This window comes from Sciurus vulgaris (genome assembly GCF_902686455.1).
Source record: "Sciurus vulgaris genome assembly, chromosome: 2".
Taxonomy (NCBI): domain Eukaryota; kingdom Metazoa; phylum Chordata; class Mammalia; order Rodentia; family Sciuridae; genus Sciurus; species Sciurus vulgaris.
In genome coordinates this window covers 102,837,518-102,862,062 of record NC_136462.1, presented here as the reverse complement: position 1 = coordinate 102,862,062, position 24,545 = coordinate 102,837,518, and the positions used below count along the sequence as shown (strand labels likewise).

The following is a 24,545-nucleotide window of genomic DNA, read 5'->3' as shown; positions in this document are numbered from 1 at the left end:
TGGCCTTAGAGTTTTTTAGATCCAATTTGACAAAGTATATATTTTCTATAGGTATCATACTGTAAATATAAAAATTATAGGTAACTCAAACCAAAGTCAAAAGAAAGCTATACCAATAATGGGGTATGTTAGACATTAGAACAGCAAAAACTACCAAGAGCAAGAAGCAATACTACATAGAAGGGTTAAGTCACAAGAAGTTGTCATAATCCTAAATATCTATACCTAATAACAGCTTCACAATTTAAAGCACAACAATAGAAATAAATTAAAAATTATGGTTGGAGATGTCAACAGTTTTTTTCTCAGTTCTGGTAGAAAAATCAGGATATTGAGGATCATTCTCTATCAACCAACTTCACTTCACTGAAGTAGAACACTTCACTTCGCTGAAGTAGAACACTTCACTCAGCAGCAAAGCATACATTCCTTTCTAATGCATTTGAAACATTCATACTGAAACCATACAAAGTAAATTCTTTAACCATGATGGAGTCAAACTGGAAATAAGATACTTACATAATTTCCAAATATTTAGAGGATTTTCTAAGATACTTACATATAACCAATCTAAGAAGTCATATAGGAAATTACAAGCACTTTTCAATAAATGAAAGCTAAATCCAGCATAACAATTTGTGGAATGAATTTAAGGTAGTGCTTTCAGGAAAATTTGTGACATTAAGCAATTATATTTAAAAAGACAAAAGGATAAAGATAATAAAGATAATCATCTAATATCTCACTTTAATAAACCAGAAAGAAAATTAAACCCAAGGTAGGCCGATGAAAGAAAATAGGACCATTAATATATATCAAAGACAGGAGGGAAACAATTATTATAACATGCCAACTGATTTTTAAAATCTACCCTGATTTCAAAGTGAAAAAAAAAATGAGCTTTAAATATATGATATTCATATATTGGGATTTATCTAGCATTAGGAGCCATGCCCTAGTTTTGGGTTCTGTAAAACAAACACTAGAAGCCTGAACCAAAAAGATCATTGGCCTGGGAGATCCAAGAGTGCAAAGAGCAAAGGGGCCAGCTGTTTCAAAGCCTGGGGTGAGTATAGACACAGATAATACCAAGGGAGGGCAGTCCCTTCCCTGAAAGCTCAAGAATTCTTCCAAGTGAAGAGAGAATCAGACATTCATCCAGGGATAGTCCCTGAGTCTTGTATAAATATGATTATTTTTCATTGTTTGAATGTGGCAATTATAGGTGCTACGTTGGGCTAGGTAGTATAGTAATATCTTTATTAAGGAAATTAAGAGGAGAAAATAAACCTTATTTCAAGCTGTTAGGTCCTTAGGTCAAAGTAACTTCATTTTGAAAATCACCTGCCAACCCAGGCAGGACCTTCCAAAGAGTCCCTACCGAAACCACAAAGACGTCAAGTAACAATCAGAGGACCAATTTTTTAACACTCCATTGTACGTGACTATATAGTTAAGATTTTTCCAGCAGGCTGTCGTGCCTTGCAGAGGGGCAGCTTGGCAGATATTCTCCGTCAATAAACCTTTGAACTCAGAGCTGTGTCTCCTCGTGGACTTTGCACCCGCTACCCTAACACAAACATTTTTTTTAAAGACCAAATGAAAGACATTAAACTAGGATTGGCATTTATAAATGTGCCATTGAGATAAATTCAATATATAAATTATTAAAATAGATGAAATGGAGGCTAAGGATATTTGATTACTTATCTTAAATAATAATTCTCCAGGATTCCTTTGAATAGTAAATGCTCCATTAAGGTTTTAAATATTCTGGCCTAATTTGATTTCGATGCATATCTTTAAGTACTTATAATGTAAGGTTTATATGTACAGAAATTTTGCCTTTATCTAGAATGAATAAACTGCCACATATGTTAATGGAGCATTAGAGTTGACAGAACTTACTGACAACCTTAGGGTGATTTTGGAAGTAACAAGAAGTATTGTTCCTCATACAATAGAAAACACTTGTGTTTTTGGAGAAGAAGTCTACAGGATTTATAACTATTCCAAAATTACTATCATAAAATATAGGTGCTAAATATATATTGCAAAAATCTCATAATTTAATTAAAGCAATCCTGAACTGCCATTTATTCAAATGTTTCCTGCTTTATAAAATTAATGTGCTCCCAAAGAACTCATCATATTCTATAAAACCATAAATCATTTTAAGATGAATCTTTAATATGAATTTTTCAATTGATGAAAACTTTTATAATTTTTAATTTAAATTGTTGCATTTCCTTCATAGGTTTAACAGTATTCTACAAGCTATAGGTAAATATGTTAGTTCTTCTTTCTTTTCAGTGCCATTATCTTATAATGGCAAGCTGCTTCCATAAACATAACACCTCTTGGATGAGGATTAGAACTAAATATGAAGAGTGTTATATGTGGTAAAAAGAGCTTGGTGTTTTTATTAGTAATGATTTTGTATAGATGAAATAAGAAGGCAAACGTGTTGCATGTTCTTAGTATACATCCATTTATTAATGCATATGCCAGAGATCGCATCATACTATGCATTTGGAAAAGTCATTAACAAAGCAATTGCCTAAGGGTTTAACACAAATTAGCCAATCTCACTGGTCTGGGAGTTTTCACACCCAGTAGCAAAGTAGTTCTGAGAAAGATGATACTACTCAGTTCTGTCTTTAACATATCAGACCAAATTGTTTACAAAACACAATCGATGTAATAGGTTCTTTTCTCTGCATGTGTAGGTAGTCCACTAACAGTTATGACCATAAATTACAATTATTGTTCTGTACCCAAGGAGTTAGGCACAGACCTAAGGCAAATCCTAAAAATCCAGAAAAATGCAGTATTCATAAGCTATTTCATAATCAAAAACCAATGCTGGGATGTCAATGTATGAGCTGTGTTGTTTTCCTATTGTATCTGATGCATTTTGGGCTTATAAAAAAACTGAAGAAATTGCTTACAATTTTACTTTTCATCTTTTCACTAAATAGATGAATGCATAAATTTTGGCTCCATTGCACTATATAGTAATGCTGCATTCAGTATAAATCATTTTTTAAAATGAAACATTTAACTGATTATAGTCATAACTGTCAGAGGGAAATTACTAACAGTATAGTTACTTATCACAGGTAAAGAAACAAACCTTCCATACCATTTCTAAACCATTAAGCCTATGACTTTCCAAAGAATGAATTATGGTAAAGCTGAGACATAATGCTATGTGGCAAATGCATCAACTTACCTTTTTTACAAATGTGATGTGACCTTGGCAGTTTTAAAGAACATAGTTTTGTCAATATATCAAATGTTAACAAACTATTTAGCAATGCTTTGTGTAAGTTTGCTTTAATAGCATTTCTTCACAGTGATATTTCAGAAAGGTTGGAAACTGGTCAGCATAAAATATTTCCCACCTTTTCTATTTTAATTTGTATGCAAAAATCATCACAATATATCTGCAACTATAAAATTACAAATACTTTCTAGAAGTCACTGCATTTCTAGTTATGGTAGAAAAGGGTATTTACGCTGATGAATGAGGTAAGGCTAAAACAGAAGTTGAGTAACAAATGCTTTCTGATAGGGGCAATATAAACTAATGTAACAAAGATAACGATGGACAAACTTAAACTTTTTTTTTTTCATTTGTTTCATGGCTAAGAAATTGGTAATGAGACAAAATAAACATTTAAAGAGAATCTTGATATTTCACTTTACATCGTAATTTTGGCACTTCATGGAACATTGATTTCCCAAAGACCAGAATTGGTATAAAATTCAGCAGGTTTTGCACATACCTTGTAGACATTGTACTTGAGTACTGGCAAACAGTGAAACGTAGTGAAATAAACATTCCCATGTATTTGCACATGCATGCAGTAGTCACACAATGAGAGTTTATGGATTCTCAAAGATATCTCAGTATTTGTTTCAAGCACTCTCTTCAGTAGATCTTGTTTCAGATTTAAGTCTTACAAATTCTTTAGCAACATCATCGTTGGTCCTCTGAGAGAGTATTCTAAGGATAGTCAAACCAGTTTCATCCATGGAGATATTTTTCAAAAGAGGATACCAAGCCCCATAGCTTCCTTTTTCTGCTATGTTCTGTAGTTGAATTACTGTCATTCCAATAATTCGATCTTCTCGGGCAAAGCAGTAATCCTTAACTGAGAGGTGAAGTTCATAAGCCCCTGGGCGGTTTTCATTACCTAGAATGCTGTGTGAATTAAAAATAAATTGAGCAGATTTTACTTATAGTTTTGAAATACTAACATTGTATACATTGCTTGAAAGGTTATGGTGGCAAATAGAGAAGCAACATATTTTAACCATGACCCTTTAAATTTTACTTAAGATTTTCCAGTAATATTTATGATAGTGATCTAACATTTTTTCTTTCCCTAGATAGAAAAAAATATGCTTTACTGCCTTAATGTAAGCATAGTGATGTAAATGAGAAGTAAAATATTGTGTTGTTTAATTGTTAAAAGGAGGATTCTACATGGCCTCACTGATAAAGACTATGGCTAGGATGGAGTGGCTAGGGGCTTGGGGAGCTAGGTCAGGGCTAGAGGTACTCTTGGAGGAATCTCTAGGCCAATTCAACACCAGCAACTATTCTCTTTTCTTTACCTAAGGCTCAGGGAGAAGTTATTGTATCTAGGAGCCTTTTCTCAGGGGAATAATGGTGCTAAATTGGATACAAATCACCAGAGTGAATTAGTTCCAGCAGAGTCTGTTGCTTCAATGCCAATTCCTTCCTCCAGTTAAGCCTGTCAGGTGTGTTGCTGAGGATGGCCCCTACTGGCAACAACCTATGACAACTTGTCAGTATAGAACTGCATATTTTGAAGAAGGTTGAGTGGTGAGAATGCTGGGAAGAATCTTCTTCCACCCATTATTTTAATTCATTCATACATGTTCTTGACTTTCTAATGAATGCACTTTTATCTGTTGGCAGTATCACCTTCCAGACTTTCAAGATGACATTTTTCTGATGAAACATTTTTCAGAGTCAAATTTTGTCCCCAGGTGACATTGATAACTAAATGTGTATTTATTTTAGAGAGTCCGAATGCAAAAGAAATTGGTAGCCTGATGGGTAAGAAAAGAAGAACAAAATCTGATAGCAGTCATATCTTTGTGTATATGAAAATGCTGCCTTTCCAAGAATAGTGGTCTTGGTAACTCAGTGTTGATATCTAGACCTTTGCACAATCCAAGTAATTTTTAGAAACTTTGGAAAACTTGTGTAATTTGGAAGAACAGATAGGTGGAATCCTATGAGCTGGTTTATTACTAGGAATTATTATAATTAATCTATTAGAATCTTTATACATTGTAGAATAGTGAGTTAAGAGAGTGAAGTATTCAGAGCGTAGAATTCTTAAAAGGTATGTGAAAAATCAAGAGAACCTACCAGAAAATCAAACCAGTAAGGAACTGTTTGGGTATATGGAAATGTCTAGGGCTTTGTCCTGGGTTCCCTTCTCTATCACTATGTTAGCTCACTTAAATTAATGGAATTACGAAAGATCTATAGAAAGACAGCTCTCAAGTTATACCCAACTGGGGATTTGACATCTCCTCTTGGGTGTCCAATAGGCATCTCCCAAACAAAATCCTTCATGTCATGTCCTCTCCCTATTCTCCCATTTCAATAAATCACCATTTCCCCAGATGCTTATGCCCCAAACTCAGGGGTCATTCTTGTTTTAGTCAGTGTCAGGTATCTTTGTCCCAACTGCACCCTTCTCTTTTCACTTTGCAATAGAATGTTGACCTGTATGACTACAGTGATAGCATTTTTTCTTGTTCTGGTTTCCAGTTGCTTTTGGCCAAAATGAAACCCCATAAGGCATCAGGAACATTGTAAGTGAAGTCAGAAACCAAGTTGAAACCAAGTCCTTGCCTCAAGTAGGCTGTTTCTGTCCATGGAAAGTCACGACTTGTGGCCGACTTCATATGGAGCTTCCTCTGTCCCAGTGTTACTAATGACCTAAGGACTCTTCCTCCCTTTCCCTCAAGAAGTGGAGATAGCCCCAAATCCCATCACTATAGTCCATAGTCCCCCTTTACTCACACATTTGTAAATTCCTTTTTTTCCCATTAAATTATTTATTTTTTATTGTTACAGACTGCATTTTGAGTCACTGTACACAAATGGGGTCCAACTTTTCATTTCTATGGTTGTACATGATGTAGATTCACACCATTCATGTAAACACACGTACATAGGTTAATGATGTCTGTCTCATTCCACCATCTTTCATATCCTCACCCCCTCCTCCTTCTCATTTCCCTCTACATAATCTAAAGTTCCTCCATTTTTCTCTTACCCCAATTATGTATAGCTAGATTGTGGAACCAACCTAGATGCCCTTCAATAAATGAATGGATAAAGAAACTGTAATATACCTACACAATGGAATATTATTCAGCCATAAAGAATAAAATTATGGCATTTTCAGGAAAATGGATGGAATTCAAGAATATCATGCTAAGTTAAATAAGCCAATTCAAAAATATCAAAGGCCAAATGTTTTCCCTGGTAAGTGGGTGATGCAAATTCCTTTTTAAGTAAGGCTGTCGTGAATTATCTTAAATTGGATGTTCCCAGGACTATGACAGTCTTTCACATTCCACCTCCAGTTCAGGCAAGAATGCACTTTCAACAATTGTCTAGAACTTTTCTACTTCTTTCCATTGTTTTGTTTTTTTTTTTTAACCACCATGAATTAGTCAATATTATTGCTTGTCTGGATACCATAATAATCGTAATAGCCTTCTAATTTACCTTTACTTGTTTGGTCTTTCTTCCTTGTAATTGGTTCCTTTAATAATTTAAAGATACAAATTCAATATTCATCCCTTCATCTGAAACCCCTCCAGTGGGTCTTCTTATGGATTGACAATTGCAAACCCTTCCGTGAAGTGGTACCTACACCCTCAACACCTCTCCAAACTCACCTCACTCTTTCCTACTCTATCCTATTTCTTAAATATACCATGCTTGCTTCTGTCTTCAACTCCTTGATCTTTCATGTGACCTGAAATACTTTAGACTCTCTTCCCTATAGGAATATTTTTTCAGGATTCAATGAAGCTTCATTGACTACTGCATTGAATCAACTAGCCACAGTACTTATTACATAGTTCTCTGCATAGTATTTGCTACCATATGATAAAAATCACAAACAAAAATACGTTCTTTATCTATAATTTACATGTAACAGAAGGTCTTTGTCATGTATCCAGTAGCTACACATTGCCTGATACACAGTCACTGAACAAAGGGAACTAGAATCAGCTTTCTTCTTTTACAACATACAGAATACTTATACCTAGAGGCTTTATTTTATAATAGCTATTGGTTACTTGAATAAGTGAGGTTTATGACTTACAACTGAAATGTTTCATTGTACTTTGGTGACCATGTGTTGCTTTTTGTCTTTGTGCCTTGTTTTCTCTTCTTGTCTCCAAGATTGGGACCCAGTAGGCAAACTTCCACAAATGGGCGGAACATTGCTGAGGTCTGCCAGTTTAGGTCATTAATAGCAATCACTAAAATCCAAAAAGGAAAAGAGAAAAGAATGTGATATGTTAGCAAATAAATGTGTGGAAACTTAGTTTCCTCCATTTGGTTCTTATGCTGAATTTTTATCCTAAAAATTTGGTTTACAAAGTCACAAGTTTCACTTGTTAGTATCCTAATCCCTTTAACAAGGGAATGTCCTTGAAGAAAAAACAATTTATTCTCTGGAAAACACACCTGATGGAACTTTCATCTCTAAGTTGTGTGGCACTGGCATGGTGAAAAGTTAGGTACAACTGACATGAAAAATCAGCATTCCTTGTTGTTGGATAAAACTGTGGTGTTTTTCATATTAAAAATTAAAGTATACAACCAAGAAAGGCCCAGGATCAGACGGATTCTTAGCTGAGTTCTATAAGACCTTCAAAGAAGAACTAATACCAATACTCCTCAAAGTATTCCATGAAATAGAAAAGAAGAGAACCCTTCCAAACTCATTCTATGAAGCTAGTATCACCCTGATACCAAAAGCAAAGACACAACAAGGAAAGAACACTTCATACCAATATACCTGATGAACATAGATACAAAAATTCTTAACAAAATTCTGGCAAATCATATACAAAAACATTTAAAAGATGGTGCACCATGATCCAGTGGGGTTCATTCCAGGCATGCAAGGTGGTTCAACATATGGAAATCAATAAGTGCAATGCATCACATCAATATATTTAAAGGGTCATGATTATCTTAATAGATGCAGAAAAGCATTTGACAAAATACAGCACCCCTTTATGTTTAAAACACAAGAGAAAGTGGGGGTAGTAGGAATATATCTCAGCATTGTAAAAGCTATCTACGCTAAATCCAAGGCCAACATCATTCCAAATGGAGAAAAATTGAAAGCATTCCCTCTAAAAATTGGAACAAGACAGGGATGCCCTCTCTCACCACTTCTATTCAACATCATCTTTGAAACTCTAGCCAGAGCAATAAGGTAAAAGAAAGAAATTAATGGGATATGAGTAGGAAAAGAATTCTTCAAACTATCACTATTTGCTGATGACATGATTCTATATTTAGAGGATCCAAAAAATTCAACCAAAAACTTCTAGAACTAATAAATGAATTCAGAAAAGTAGCAGGCTATAAAATCAACAACCATAATCTAATGCATTTCTATGCATCAGTGATGAGTTCTCTGAAAGAGAAATTAGGAAAACTGTCCCATGCACAATAGCCTCAAAATATATTTGGGAATCAATCTAACAAAGAGGTGAAAGACCTCTACAATGAAAACTACAGAACACTAAAAAATTGAAGAAGATTTAGAAGATGGAATATACCATCTTCTAATATATATCTGTGTTCTTGGATAGGCGGAATTAATATTGTCAAAATGGCCACACTACCAAAAGTGCTATACAGATTCAATCCAATTCCAATTAAAATCCCAATGTCTTTTCTTGTGGAAACAGAGAAAGCAATCATGAATTCATTTGGAAAAATAAAAGACCCAGAATAGCCAAAGCAATCCTTAGCAAGAAGAATGAAGCAGGAGGCATCATAATACCAAATCTTAAACTATATTACAGAGCTACAGTAACAAAAATGGCATGTTTTGGCACCAAAGTAGACATGTACAGAAGACAAACCAACATAAATACAGTTATCTCATACTAGACAAAGGTGCCAAAAACATACATTGGAGAAAAGATAGCCTGTTTAACAAATGTGCTGGGAAAACTGGAAATGCATATGCAGCAAAACGAAATTAAATCCCTATCTCTCACCCTGCACAAAACTCTAAGTGGATCAAGGCCCTAGGAATTAGACCAGAGATTCTGCACCTAATAGAGGAAAGAGCAAGCAGGCTCAAAACTTCATCATGTTGGCTTAGGACCTAACTTCCTTAACAAGACTCCTAAAGTACAAAAAATAAAATCAAGAATCAAAAAAGGGGATGAATTCAAACTAAAAAACTTCTTTTCAGCATAGCAGTCAATAACATGAAGAGAGCACTTACAGAGTGGGGAAAAAAATCTTTACCACACATGCATCAGATATAGTACTAATCTCCAGGATATATAAAGAACTAAAAAAAACTTAACACCAAAAACCCAAATAACCTCGTCAATAAATGGGCTAAGGAACTGAGCAGACACTTCACAGAAGATATACAATCAATCAACAAATATATGAAAAAATGTTCAACATCTCTATTAGAGAAATGCAAATCAAAACTACAGTAAGATATCATCTCACTCCAGTCAGAATGTCAATGATCAAGAATACAAGCAACATTAAGTGGTGGACCCAGCCATCCCACTCCTTGGTCTATACCCAAAAGACTTAAAATTTGCCTACTACAGTGATGCAGCCACATCAATGTTTATAGAAGCTCAATTTATAACTGCTAAGCTATTGCTTAGGCCAAAGTTTTCTCTGATACGTGGATGCTGATCCATAATGGGGAGGAGGGATGAATGGAGGAACTTTGGATTGGGAAGAGGGGAGTGAGGGGAGGAAAGTGGACAAGGGAGTGGGAAACATGGTAGAATGAGATTGACACCATTACCCTAGGTACTTGTATGATTGCACGAATGGTATGACTCTATCATGTACAACCAGAGAGATGAATAGTTGTGCTCCATTCGTGTACAATGAATTGAAATGCATTTTACTGTCATGTATAACTAATTAGAACAAATAATAAAAATTTAAAAATTAAGGTATGTTCATGAAATATTTATAAAATATAGGAAATAGATAAAACTCCAATTTTAGTTCTCAGAGGCAATGACAATATTTTAGGTGTACATATTTAACATTTAAGTAGAAAAAGAATAGATTTTTAAAAAAGTGAATCATGGACATTTAAATCATTATTATCCACGGTATGGATATTACAGTATATATTTAACCAGTCACTTTAAACACTTGGATGTTTCCTAATTTTGGGCAAATAATTTTAAATGCATGTTCTTACTTGTAAACTTTTGCTTATGCTTTGCTAAATCGGGAAAATGTCTTGGAATTGTTAATACAAAGATACTTTGTAAGTATGTCCCTTTATCTGTATCCTTACCAGCAATCTATCATAGACTATAGCTATGTTTCTTTTTTAATATAAGATACACGATGTAAAACAATTTTAAAGTATACCAGGATACTATAGTTTTGATCATGAATATATGGAGTAAAATGTCAACTCAAATTTCACCTTTTAAATGACCCCTGCATTGAGACTGCTTTTACAATGTAAAACTAGTAGAGTGAGCCACCTATTAGTTCACAAGAAGTTGTTGAAAAATCACAGAAAAAGAAATATTAGTAAGTTCTTACTATTCACATAATATACTTAACATTTAACTTTGAGAAGTTATAGAGCCAACAATGGTACTAATTTCTAATATCATAATATCAACCACAGAATATACAGTTTGGAAATTTAGATACCCATGTATTTAAACCATTCAGATTTTTAAATAAAAGTTGTTTTTTTGAATAAATAGAGCATGACCTATAATAATTTTATATATTTTAAAAACTAGATACAAGAAAAATTACATTTTCATGTTATTGTTGTGGATGTTCAATAGGTTGTTTAATTTATCTGAACATGAACTATACCTTTTACAGTGACCTTATGCTCTCCAGTTCCTGGGGTGGCAGTGACATCCACGTGAACAGATATCTGACCCACTGCATCTTTGGAGGAGCGACCTGCAAGTAAGCAGAAGGTTACTGGCCTGGAACTTCAGACTACTTAATGGGAATCTACATTCTGTGAATGAATTAAAATATACTATTGGAAGTGAATGATTCTTTCCATTAATAGATCATAATAGGTATTTATAAATGTCCATGAAATTGTTTTCTATACAGGTTTGGGTATAATTATACTTAGCCCATTGGGCTAAAAATTTCATAGGGTCTACAAAATTTCTGATACATGAACTTGCAATTGCTCGCCTCTGAACTTAATAAAGCTCTAGTCACTGCTTATATATAAGGATGCATCATTACTTTTCATTCTTTTAAAAATTTTATGATTTGACAGATCAGAGTAGTAGGGACCCAAAGACAACTTTGTAGAGCACCTGCTTTCATGAAGCCCAAATACAAAAATGTCATTGGAATATGGTAAATGTATAATAGATATATTTGCAATGTGTATATATGACATAAATAAGAGTAGTAAACTCCATGCTGGTGAAGATTAGCCCAGAGTTAAACATGTGTTAGGTAAACTCGAGGTCAAATCCTGTATAATTTACTACATTCTTCAGTCTTAGTTTTCTCATTTGTAAAATGAGGATAACACCAACCTCCAACATAACATTTTTTCCCCATGAATCAAGGCACATGTACTAATTACTAATCTTACCTTTATCTTTTCACCTAAAAGGATTGTGACAGTCATTCTATTCAGTATATATAAAGTTGTCACATTCTTTTCTATGACCTGGCATAGAAAGTACTAACTACAAAGTACACGGTGAATGGATACATGCTTGAAAATGAATCACCAAGATGTTTGCAAATATTTAATATTAAAATATGAATATATTACAAGTTAACCATTTTTCAATTGTTTCCAATTTATCATGAATTAGTATTTCACTTATACAAGATTATTAATAACATAATATGATGAGGAGAATATCTTTGTTAAAGTTACAAAATTTTAATTTTGTACCTTAGTTTATAACCCTTTAAATTCTCATTTGCAATATGTGAGATTAACAAGAATCTTATTTTCATTAAAAATTCTCATAAAATGATTAATTCCTAAAGCTGAAAACAAAAGATTCTGAAAGTCTTTAGGTTCCTAACTTTGGAAAACCATCAGGATTTAGTCCAGAAACTTTCAACAAAACTTGCTGAGGAGCCAGTCCACCCCTAGCCCCATTACAGCCATTTGAGAATAGTCAGAAATTAGCAAGTGCTCACTCTGGGCATAAGTAAAAGGGCTGGCTATTCTCTGCTGGAAGGTGGGGAAACAAAAGGGGGAAATGTTCCCTTTTCCTGAAGGGAAGAAAACTGGAATTGCAGGCAAGATAGTCATTTTGTTATTGAATTGGTGGTCTACTTAGACTATTTGACTCCAGCAGAGCCAAATGGGTAAAAACCACCATTGAGTATACCCAGACTACCACCTGAAGTCCGTACTTGCTAAGTATGGGGGATGATTCCTAAATGGGCTTGATGTGCCAGAGCTAGAGATGAGAAAGGGAAAAGGCAATTGTAGGCTATGTTCTCATCAGGGATGGCCGGGCAGGGTGGGGCAGAGGCAGGCACCTCAGAGGACAGTGGTGTGCTGACACATGAGGCTCAGAAGAAATAAGTGGCCGAATATGGAGGCTTGGGAGACCCCATCAAAACCTAGGGGAGCTATTCAGAAATGAGTCTTACACCATCTGCTCTGTGGAGCTCTTCTTCCCCTAAGTCCATGAACTAAGAAATAGGTAACAACCTTTGGCCCCTAAAAGTTGCCATCAAAGTTCAAATAAGAGTCATCTGTCTTCTTCCTTTTCACTTCTTTCCAGAGAGACCTCCCAGGAGGAGAAGCAAAGGTATACATCCGAGAAGAGCCCTCCTTACTCCTCTTTCTTCTCCTAGAATCACTGTTTTAGCCTGCTTTTAGGACAGAAGCGGAGAACTTGGGTGAGAGGTTGAAACCGTTAAAGCCCAGATTTTCTAATATTGCTAACAATAGTGTAAAACCAGACTATGATAGTAAGGGGGTGTCTACTTTGTAGAAAGTGGGGAGGGGGTGGGGGACAGAAAGATAGTAGAATGAAACAGATAGTATTACCCTATGTATGTGTATGATTACATGAATGGTGTGAATCTACATTGTGTACAACCATAGAAATGAAAAGTTGTACCCCATTTGTGTACTGTGAATCAAAATGCAGTATGCAGTTTGTAAAAATAAAAAAATAAATAAAATAAAGAAAGTGGGGTTCCCAAGAGAGAATTGATAGTAATCTTTGGAATAGTTCCACATTGCTGAATTGGTGACATCCTTAGGACATAAAGTCTTCCTATTCAAGAATACAATGTGTGTATTTTCCCTTTATTCAACTCTTTGTATACTTTGGAAAGGTTTCTTAATGTAACTATTATACTTTTTGAAAACTCTAGTCATAGGTATTTTATCCCATTTTAAATTGAACTATTTTCTTTACAACTTATACTAGGAAAACTAAGACTTTATTAACTTAATTTTTTAAATTGAGGCAACTGAGTTTTTAATGAAATATTTTCACTTAGTCTTTTGATGTATGCAGGTGCAATCATATCTTCAATAAAAAATTAACTGATATTTCTTGCTTTGGCTGATTTTATTGGCTTGCACTTCTCGACTGTAATGTATGACACTATTAAAAGTGGATAGGTTTGTTATCCTCCATTGGGCTCTCTAAATTCATTTTCGACCTCATCCATCCTGCTCTCTGCACTCAGAGACTAATCTGTATGAACCATCAGTTGTGTCCTCTATTCTAGAATCCAGTTTGTTTGCTAGGTATTTAGTCTCCATCCTGTGGAAGTCCCCTTTTGCTGACTGAATCCTGCAACCAAATTTTCCCTAAGCAGCCATTGTTAGGTGACAGTCTCTTTTCTGACCCTGGTAAGTTCTTCCCTTCTTTTACTTTTGTCATAGGGAGGATGTCTACTGTTCCTTATGGTTTTCTAATATCCTGCCCATGACTTTGTGTCTACTTTATTCTCTTCAAATAGTCTGAATTTGGGTGTTCCATTTGATTCCTGTTGGGACAGGAGTTAATGTCCTGATTGGAGTTAATGTCATTGATTTACTCATAACAAATGCTTCTAGCATTTCTTCAATAGTCTTGTGTTTTGAGGATCAACAAGCTAATATTTAGTGGAGTTGGGAGGGCTTAAAATGTGAACATTCACTTCTTTGCAATGGTTGTTATAGATGCCACAGTGCAGTAAATGCCTGAGGAGGGTCTTAAAGGTTGAATTGGAATTCATCTTGTAGACAAAGAAAGCAAAAGAAATAGTATATACACAAATGTAGATGCATAAAGCAGAAAGGTATGTCCTGGAAACTCAATAGAATTCAATATAGATGGAGCTTAGATGACAGAGTGGCAAACGGAAATGTTAGAAAGTTGCACTCATTCTAGAGCTGATGAAAAATTTTCTAGTCATGAGGTTATAGTCATTGATTTTAAGAAATCCTCTCAACTGTATAAAAGATGGTTCATACTTTCACTCCATTCTCTTCTGCAAAGCTTCACAGTGGCATCTCACTATACTAAGGAGCAAACCTTAAAACACAACCTTTGACTAGGGTGGCTTTAGTTACCCTTTATTCCATCCCCCTGCTGGTACCTGCTGCTATCACTGACTAATTCTTCAAAATCTCCTATTAAAAACAAAACAAAACAAAACCTGTGTTTGGAACATTTTATATTCTATGAAGTTCTGTCCAAATAGCTATCCTATTAAATTCTTACATTTCATATTATAAATCTTTAATTATATTCTTGATTGCCTCATAATATATAACATGGTCCAAAGACTGGAGGCAATGAAACAAGACTACCCTGGATGCTCTCTGTTGCTCATTAAAACCTGTTAATTAAAACTCTGGTCTTTCATTTTCTTATTTTCAAATGGACAGAAAACTATATAGCAGCATTGTTGTAAGGATAAGAGAATTTTTTTAAAAACATAGATTATATGCACATAATAGCTGTCTAATAAATGGAAGGTTTTTAATACTTAAATCCCTTAAAGATTCACAAATAATACCACATATGAAAGTTATGTAAAACCCTCATGGATATTATGGTTATCTAAATAAAAAAAAACATAATATGAAATCTTTGAAGTGACTAGAGTTTTCCTCCAAAACTTTATAATTTTTTTATCTCTAAAATTTCCTTGGTTGAGTACAATAAGGATGTCAGATATTTAAGGACCCTCAAGTGAGAAAAATCTCTCCTCTCACTGTCATTAAACTTATCAATCCTGTGAAATGTTTTTTCTTGATCATTTTAAAAAACTAGTGTTGAAACTAGGGTTAGCAAGAAAAGTTCTCTAAACACAGAAAATGCATTCAGCTCGTGGCTTTTATCAAAAAGAAAAGATAACAAGTGCTGATGAAGACTTGAAGGGAACCGTTACACATTTGGTAGAAATGTAAATTAGTAGTCATTATGAAAAGCAGTATTTTAGTTTACCTAAAAAATTAAATACGGAGCTCCCATACAATCTAGCAATCCTACTACTGGCCATATAGCCAAAGGCAATGAATCAATCTGTCAAAAAGACATCAGAATTCCCCTGTTCACTGAAGCACTATTCACAATAGCCAGGAAATAAAGATAACCTAAGTGTTCAACAGTTGAATGGACAGAAAATGCAAATACACATCATGAAATTCCATTCAGCCATAAAAAGAATGAAATCCTATCATTTGCAACAACATGGATGGAATTGAGAGATCATTATGTTAGGTGAAATAAGTCAGGCACAGAAAGAAAAATACTTCTTGACTTCATTCATGTGGAATTTTTTATGTTGATCTCTTACAAATTGAGGAAGGTGGTTTCCAGAGGCTGGGGAGAGTAGAGGAGAGGAAGGCAGAGGGTTGATCAATGGGGACAGATGTTTATATATATATAAACATATATATGGTATATATATATATATGCCATATATATATATATACATACACACATAAGCATATATATAATGCAAATCAAGACTACAATAAGATACCATCTGACCCCAGTCAGAATGGCTATTATAAAATAATAAATGGCTATTATAAAAAAAATGCTTGTAAGGAAGTAGAGAAAAAGCAACTTTTATACCCTGTTATTAGGAATGTACATCAGTGCAGCCATTATGGAGAAAAGTATGGAGGTTCTTAAAAAAGTAAAAACCATCTACCATATGATCCAACAATCCCAGTTACCGGTATATATGCAAAGGAAATGAAATTAATATACAAAAGGGACACCTGCATGCCCATAGTTACTGCAGCACTTTCCACAATAGCTAAGATGTAGAATCAGACTAGGTGTCTATCAACAGATGAATGGATAAAGAAAATATAGCATATATACACACAATGGAGTTTTAGTCAACCATAAGAAAAATTAAAACCTGTCCCTTGAAGAAAAATGGATGGAACCAGAGGACATTATGTTAAGTAAAACAGCCAGGTACAGAAAGAATTTCCATATGTTATCACATGTGGAATCCCAAAGGATTCAATCTCAAAGTAGAATAGAGATTGTAAAGGGCAAGTGGGGGAAAGGTAGAGAAAAGGTAGTTAAATTTCATAAATATACTCTGTAAAAATGTACAGAAATATCACACTGAACCCCTTTTATATGTTTAATTAACATTTTAATTTAAAAAATCACAAAAATGAAACATGGAACAGCTAAATAAATGTGCCTGAAGGCCTGGGGACATAGCTCAGAGGTAATCCTTACCTAGCACACATGACTTGGGGTCAATCCCCAGTACTGGAGGAAAAGAAAATGAACAAATCCTTTTAAAATGTAGGCTGTACATACACAGATTGTTAAGTTTTTCCCAATTTGCTCCTTTGTGGCTTTTCACTTGTATATTTTATGTGTGTTGTATGTTTTTTCCTAAAGAATAGAGTGGTATGGGGACTGGGGTGTTAAATGTCACACTTGTGCACTCAGCAGTGCCTGAACACTTCTGAAAATTCCTGGGTGGAAACATTTACTAGACTTCCAAAATACAAGTTTTTTTCCACCAAAACAAAAAATGCGAAATTTACTGCTCAGTTAAGAGAAGTGGCTCCTTCTAATACCTGAAGATGGAATCAGGTCTGTGATAGTTTTATGACAGTTGAGTAAATCAACCAGTTAAAAAGGGTTCATCATTCTTACTGCATAAGGGTCTTGCTGTTTGGAATTGCCATTTTAGAACAATATGTTGGTGCTTTGGTGGCCTGGTGTTTATGCCTCTCTCTAGTGCCCACGTCATGTCCAGTGTTGTAGTTGATTGTGCACATTTTCCTCTCTAGCCATGTACTCTAGCATCAGAAAACTTCTATTATGAACTCCAGTGAGTTCCCTTATCCATGGGTTCACTTTGCAGTTTCAGTTATCAGTGGTCTACAATGATCCAAAAAATACTAGATCAACAATTCCAGAAAGAAACAGTTCATGAGGTTTAAATAATGATTACATCATACTATAACAGTTGTTCTATTTTGAGTTATTGTTAATATCTTACTGTGTCCAACTTAAAAATTAAGGTTAATCATATCTACATGTAGGAAAATCTGATACATACAGAATTCAATGCTGTCCAGATTCAGACATTCACCACAAGGATTTACATGTATCCCCCATGAAGAAGGGGAGGGAGTACTGTAATAATCCATAGTTCTTATCTCTAAGACAAACAATTATTCTGTTAGTATATATTAACCAATTAAATATTTGCTAGTTTAAGAAGTCTTCATTTCCTGCAGTCTCTATATACCTGAATTTCAGCTCCCACATTTTAAAATGTCTTCCAACAACACCTTTAAGTTTTAGTTACCCAGATATATTAATAAGGTACAAACTTCATAGACTGATCCTTTGGTCCAAAAATCACTATGTAAATCACAGGTGAGCATCATTTTCAATGACCAATCATATCACCTCTTTTAAAGTTATCAGTGATTGGTCAATGTATGTCTATGCAGTTCACATGAAGTGTGTAGTTGTGTTGCCACCTTATTTCCCAGTTATAAACCCATATATTTTACAAACATGGATAATTGCAAGAGGGAAAGGATTACAAAAGATCAAAGTGCTGCAAAGAAACAAAAAAGTAATAATGCCAGGTATGCAATTTGCATAGAATATGCATAGTTAATAGAAGACATTACTGACCCTAAGGATGTTAACTGTTACCCTTGTAGTCTCTAGATAAGCAGCTAAAACTTAGTGACATTGTGGCCACTGACAAATGGGGAAAAGGTGAAGATATTCTAATAGAAATGCCAGAGAAAATCCTTACATTGAAAGGCCTCTCAGAACTATCATGCTAAGTGAAATAAGCCAATCCCAAAACACCAAAGGTGGAATGTTCTCTCTGATATGCAGATGCTAACTCACAATAGGTGGAGGCGGGGAAGTTCATGGGATTGGATATGGTGGAATGGGGGTAAGAGAGGTAGAGATGGGAAAGACAGTAGAATGAATTGGACATAACTTTCTTATGTTCATACATGAATACATGACCAGTGTAACTCCACCATCATATACAACCACAAAAGTGGGAAGTTATATTCCATATATATATGATATGTTAAAGTACATTCTACTGTCATGTATACCTAAAAAGAATTAAAAAATAAAAAAGGTCTCTCAGAGTTATGTTACAGATGGGGACATAGCTCAGGGGTAGAACACTTGCCCAGTATGCACCAAGCTCTGCATTTGATTTCCAGTACCATAAAAACAAAAAAAGAAATATAAAGAAATAATATTGAAAGCATAAAGGATAGAAAGTTAGTAACTATGCCAAACCTAGGAATTAGTGAGACAACATACCAAGGCACAGAAGATGGTTGTTCCTTACACAATAAGAAAAAAAGCAAGTGTCATTCAAAATATTCTTGGTAAGATTAAAACACTTTAATTCCTAATGTTTCTAATGATTTAAGTTGTAGTACACTGTGTATTAATCTTACTACATTTCAATTTCCCTGTGCACTTATAACTGACAGAAGTTTGGTGTTTGTTTCTGACAAGATGTTTTTAAAGTTCATGGTACAATCATAATTTTTCCTATTAGGTTTATCAATAGTGCTGTGCAGTTTCAGTCTACAGTTTTTTACAGTCCTCCATTACTATGCAAACTGAAAACGGTACATTTATTTTAGTTGGTTCATTTAATGGTTTTGCAGATGCTAAAAACTATAGAAGTTGTTTAAATCAGTCAGACATGAGTAATATATGCTAGACTAAGCAATACATTTTATCTCCCATCTGGAGAGGTATGATTGTCCAGCATGTGTGCATGCTGTAATGTGTCATTCCAGGATAGAAATGGAATGGGACAAAGGAAATTTGAAGTATGTACACAGTTACTTGCTAAAATAAAACACATGTAAGATATTTCTATTTCTCAAATTGCTGGGTGGGAACATCTATGGTGCTCTTTATGTATTTAACAAATGAATACAATGAAAACTTGGAAGCTATGCTTGTTATAATCCTTTCTATTTAAGTTGATAAAAATTAGACTAGGAATGTCTGAAATCATCATATGGGTATCTAGAATATGTCCTTTGTCATAGCATTACTGGGTCATGAGTACTTCAAGAAAGAGCAGTGCTCATGAGTCAACATGGGCAAAAGGCAGGAAACTGAAGGAACCAACTGTCTGCTTTATTTGAAGTCCTTTCAGAAGGGCATCTTTTGAAGATAAAAAGGTCCTGCTTACTATCAGATTTTGATACAACATTGAATCAGCTCCTTAACAAAGTGAGTTTTTCACCTACCACAATTTTAGTATACTTTGTGAGGTGACTGACCTCATAAAATTTTATAATGATTACACATTACATTTGATAATTATCCCCAAATTCTCCATCAGCATCCTTTAAAATATCATAGTTTCTCAAGTGACCTCTACAGGTGAACTATATTGCATAAGCCTCTGACAATGAGGTTTCAATCTGGCCTCGTGGATGTTTTCTGGGAACCCCAGAAGATGACTTTGATACCAGTTACTGAAAGCTCTGCAGTCCTCCAGGTTTAGGTCCAGGACCCTGAGGAGGAGTGAACCTCTGTCTAGTTCTGTAAGTCATTAGTTCTATAAATCAAAGATGGTGAACACACCAGAAAGAGACTTACACTATTTATTTCCTTTTATCCTTTGTTACACTTCCCTAATTCTTCCCTCATCTTTGTTCATCTTCATTTACTATCCTTAAAATATATTTGCAGGAATTCATGAGATAACCATGGCTACACTATTTGACCACCTGTATGTACAGGCACTGTATTAATTGCTTTGGGTAGAAGATCTTGCTTTCTTATTAGATGGTATTAAGCACATTTTACGAACACAGCAAGCCAGGTGTTTATTCCCTGTTAAAGGTAATAAAGGGCAAAACAGATTTAATCCTGGATTTCTGACTTATATTGTGTATACTATGTTGTGATCCTTATTGAATAACTTCATTCTTTTTCCACATCAAGGGGGGAAAATCCAAACTGCCTGACATTTTCTTCTATGTCATTTAAAAACTTGAATAGCCAGACAGAACATAAATTCAAAGATAAACACACTGATATAGATGGTTTCTAGATATCTTAAGATATTTTTATGACATAACATTTGCAATTATTATATTTTAAATTCGACATTTTATTTATTAAATTCTACAGCAATCATCCAAATATTTGAATTAATAGCCTCATTGGACTTCATATTTCATAGCTTTCCAAGCTTTATCCTTAAATACTTGTACTTCCTGCTTTAATATGAATGGTTCTCCTTGGCTACAGTGTGTGGAAAAAATTGCTGAAAAATTAATCAGTAGTTAATAAGGCTTAAGTGTCAAATCCTTAAAGTAAGTCACTATGCTAGTTAGATATTATTTTAGAATTGCTTTGAAAAATATATCTTTCCCATGTTGAAATATTTTAGGATTGAATACACATTATTTTAGAATTAAAGAATGCTGAAGGAATCTTGGAAACGATATCTTGATCCAATCTCTTATTTCAGATACAAAGAAGTTGACATTAAGCATGTTGAACAAATCCCCATATCTAAGCAGAATTCAGTGACAGCTTTCATTTTAGTTAAGGATTTTTGTTCACTGACAAACTAACTTGCCTCTTAAAAGGTCTTTTGAAACCCATATGGCGGGAGGGGCTGCCAAAAAATAGGATTCAGGAAGTAGGTAGCATGTGGATTTGGTCAATCACTGGAAATCTGACAGTTACAAAAAAACAAAACAAACAAACAAACAAAAAACCCAAATTTTAAGCCCTGTTAGTATCTGAAGACCATTTCTAATGTGTCTAGTATTATCTATTTTGCCTGACTCTGTCTCTCCCCAAAACTACTCATGTTTCATGAGTACTAGCAAACACCATTACCAGGGAGGACCCGGATAAGAAGGGTTACATTCACCTGGCAGTGTGCATTCCCATCAGGCATTATAGGCAGACTTGGGGATGATGAACCTGGGAGGAAGAGAGCTTCAGGATACATTTTTCCTTTTTGCTAGTCACTGAAGTCAATATGTATAGCAATGGAATCACAATGGAAGTACAGATGAGTGGAGTCAGGCTCTGCACCCTTACCTCTAGCTTCACACCACTGGACCTATTAGTAAGAAAGAGTTAAGAAGTGGGCAAGGGTAATCCAGGCTACTTCTGTGTTGAAAAATCTGTCTGAATAGATATTCTAATTTGAGTATGAACAAATATAAAACTCAATAAGAGGCTTCTGAAAAAATTTAAAACATAAGAGAAAGGTAACAGCATCTCATGCTGTTACTGAAGAAGCCAGAATAGAAAGTAAATTTCTTGAGCTGAAAATCTTAACTTTTTTTTTAAATTGACTTCAGAAAAATGAATAAAGCACAAAGCACACCAATGTACATGTAGGTGAAATGATTTGATTTCAAAATAAATGGTAAAATGTCCTATCAGAATTTAATAAATACCAAAAAAAAAAAAAAAATGGAGAGGATTTCAGCGGGCCTGCAATTTTCCTTACAGCAAAATTCAGAAGGAAATGGAATGATGCCTATGGAGTTAAGAAGGAGAATTTTAAATCTAGTCAGTTATGTGTAAATGTAACAAAGTCGTGTTCAAAGATGTAAGATCTCAGGAAATTTTAATACATTTCCAGAGAAAATGACTCACATGTTTCAACCAAAAGAAGCCAAGATGGAAATTTCATGTTGCAAAAATGAATGGTGTGAGTATTGGTACCATTTAATGAGTATATGCTGTGTTGTAACTACTGGGGGGCTATCAGATGGGCATGTCTCACCTATTGAACTTGAGCTTATGAGGGTAAGGACAGTCCTTGCTTTATATTCCAGGTGCCTAGCTCTGCACTTGGCTCCATTAAAGAGGTGACAGTACAGAACTAATAATGTGTGGACTAAACAGAAGGGCAGGTGCTAAGAAGGGATGAACTCTAACAGAAAATTGTCTTTGAAAGTTTTGTTCTTCTGGCTTTAATAATGAATCTCAAATGAATATTTTCCTTAATTAAATGAGTATTGATCTTCAGCTGGCTTCTGTGATACATAGGTGTGAATTTCTCTCTTGAAATATAATAGCCACAGGAGCAAATTACCATGTTTGCAGAAAAAACATGTGCATTTAAATGTATATTTAAAAACAGTCCTTTGACTGTTTTTAAAGGCTGATGGAGTCTAAAATTTGCTTTGAAGGAGCTTAGATATGCTTATGGCAATCCCTTAATTATGAAGTTTTGTGGTTATGGGTACTAGGTCAGCTCTATTCAATATGGTATCCAAAATAGGAGGGGAAGACACCAGTAATAATGAGAGAAGAAAAGAAATTCTGGAAAGAAAGTTTTTAAATGATAGAGGATATACAAAAATTCATCCAAAATTCATCTGAGGTATTGACACTCTGTGATGTTTTGTGAGAGGAAATAGAAAAATGAAAATAATCAAGTCTGAGAAATTACACTCCATTTACGTATGATCTATCAGAATGTATAAATGCATCCTACTGTCATGTACAACTAATTGGAATAACAAATTTTTAAAAATTAAAATAAACAAAAACAAAACAAAAAAGAATTAAAAGAGGAAAGCAATGTATCAATCAACAATTATGCTTCAGCAAGACCCTCCAGGGATCTACTTATTGTTTAAAAAAGTTGAAGCACCATAAAATTGGGGTGGAGGTTTTAACCCATTTTATTTTTCTTCAAGCACTTCTCTGATGTCACAATATATATTTGCTTTTAGTTTGTCTCTCCCACCAAAACATAAGCTCCATGGGGATATGATCTTTGCTGTGATTCAAATGTTTAATGATCAGCTAAAAGTGCCTAGTACATAAATCTGCTCAATATATATTTGCCAAATATACAAAGTTAAATTTTATATTGAATTTTGTATAAAATTTTAAATAAATCTCAGGAATATTGTTTAAAAGATAAGTTTTAAGGAATAATCAGAAATAATAAACTGAATTTATAATTCTGGAATTTTATCACTATTTACATTTCTATTTTGGCAGCTATTAAAAGATTATGGAAATAGTCAAGAACCCAAGACTACTTCTTCCTGGTCCTATTCTCTGTTATCATGGATTTAGAAATTATATTTGAAATTATATTTTCAAACCATACATATTATATATGCATGAATATCATAACTTTGGATTTTAAAATGTTTACAAATGGTATTATTGTCTGTGGCTTGTTATACTTCAATCAGCTTAGAATTTCATCTGTTAAATAAATATTGCTTTAGTTCACTCATTTTAAACTATATAGGATAACAATATGGATATGTTAAACACTTATTTCTAATAGTTTCTATAAAGAAGTTATTTTGCTTTCTATGCAAATAATTATGTTGTCTGCTTATAAGGATAATTGTTTTTCAATTCTTGGTTTTTAAAAATAATCTCACTAATTTTGTGTTTGTAAACTTGAGATAAAAATGTCATGGAGAACACAAAGGACTCCATTAAATAATTCACAAAACATCAAATATTCTAAATGAAATACTGATAAAAATGGAATTTTTTGTACATGTATGATTACACAAATGGTATAAATCTAGAAATGAAATTATGTACCCCATTTATGTACAATGAATCAAAATGCATCTGTAAAAAATTAAAAGGTAAATAAAAAAATTAAAAAAATGGAATTCTCTGACCAAGCAGGGCTTATAACATTAGAAGGTTAAAATATAGCTCTAATATATATCACCAAAAATTATCTCACATTCTAAAAAGGCATT

At 34.1% G+C, this 24,545-nt stretch overlaps 1 protein-coding gene across 2 annotated transcripts in view; it reads right to left on the bottom strand.

The window, feature by feature from the left end:
- Positions 1 to 2,306: 2,306 nt before the first annotated feature.
- UNC13C (unc-13 homolog C) overlaps positions 2,307 to 24,545 on the bottom strand; it is an 869,114-nt gene continuing 846,875 nt past the window's right edge. For both annotated transcript variants that reach the window (XM_079129872.1, XM_079129871.1), the window contains 3 exons: positions 11,162 to 11,254; positions 7,398 to 7,557; positions 2,307 to 4,210 (listed from right to left, as the gene is read on the bottom strand). In XM_079129872.1, the coding sequence (XP_078985998.1) occupies positions 3,925 to 4,210; positions 7,398 to 7,557; positions 11,162 to 11,254 (539 nt within the window). In that variant the 3' untranslated portion in view covers positions 2,307 to 3,924. The remainder of the gene's footprint in view (positions 4,211 to 7,397; positions 7,558 to 11,161; positions 11,255 to 24,545) is intronic.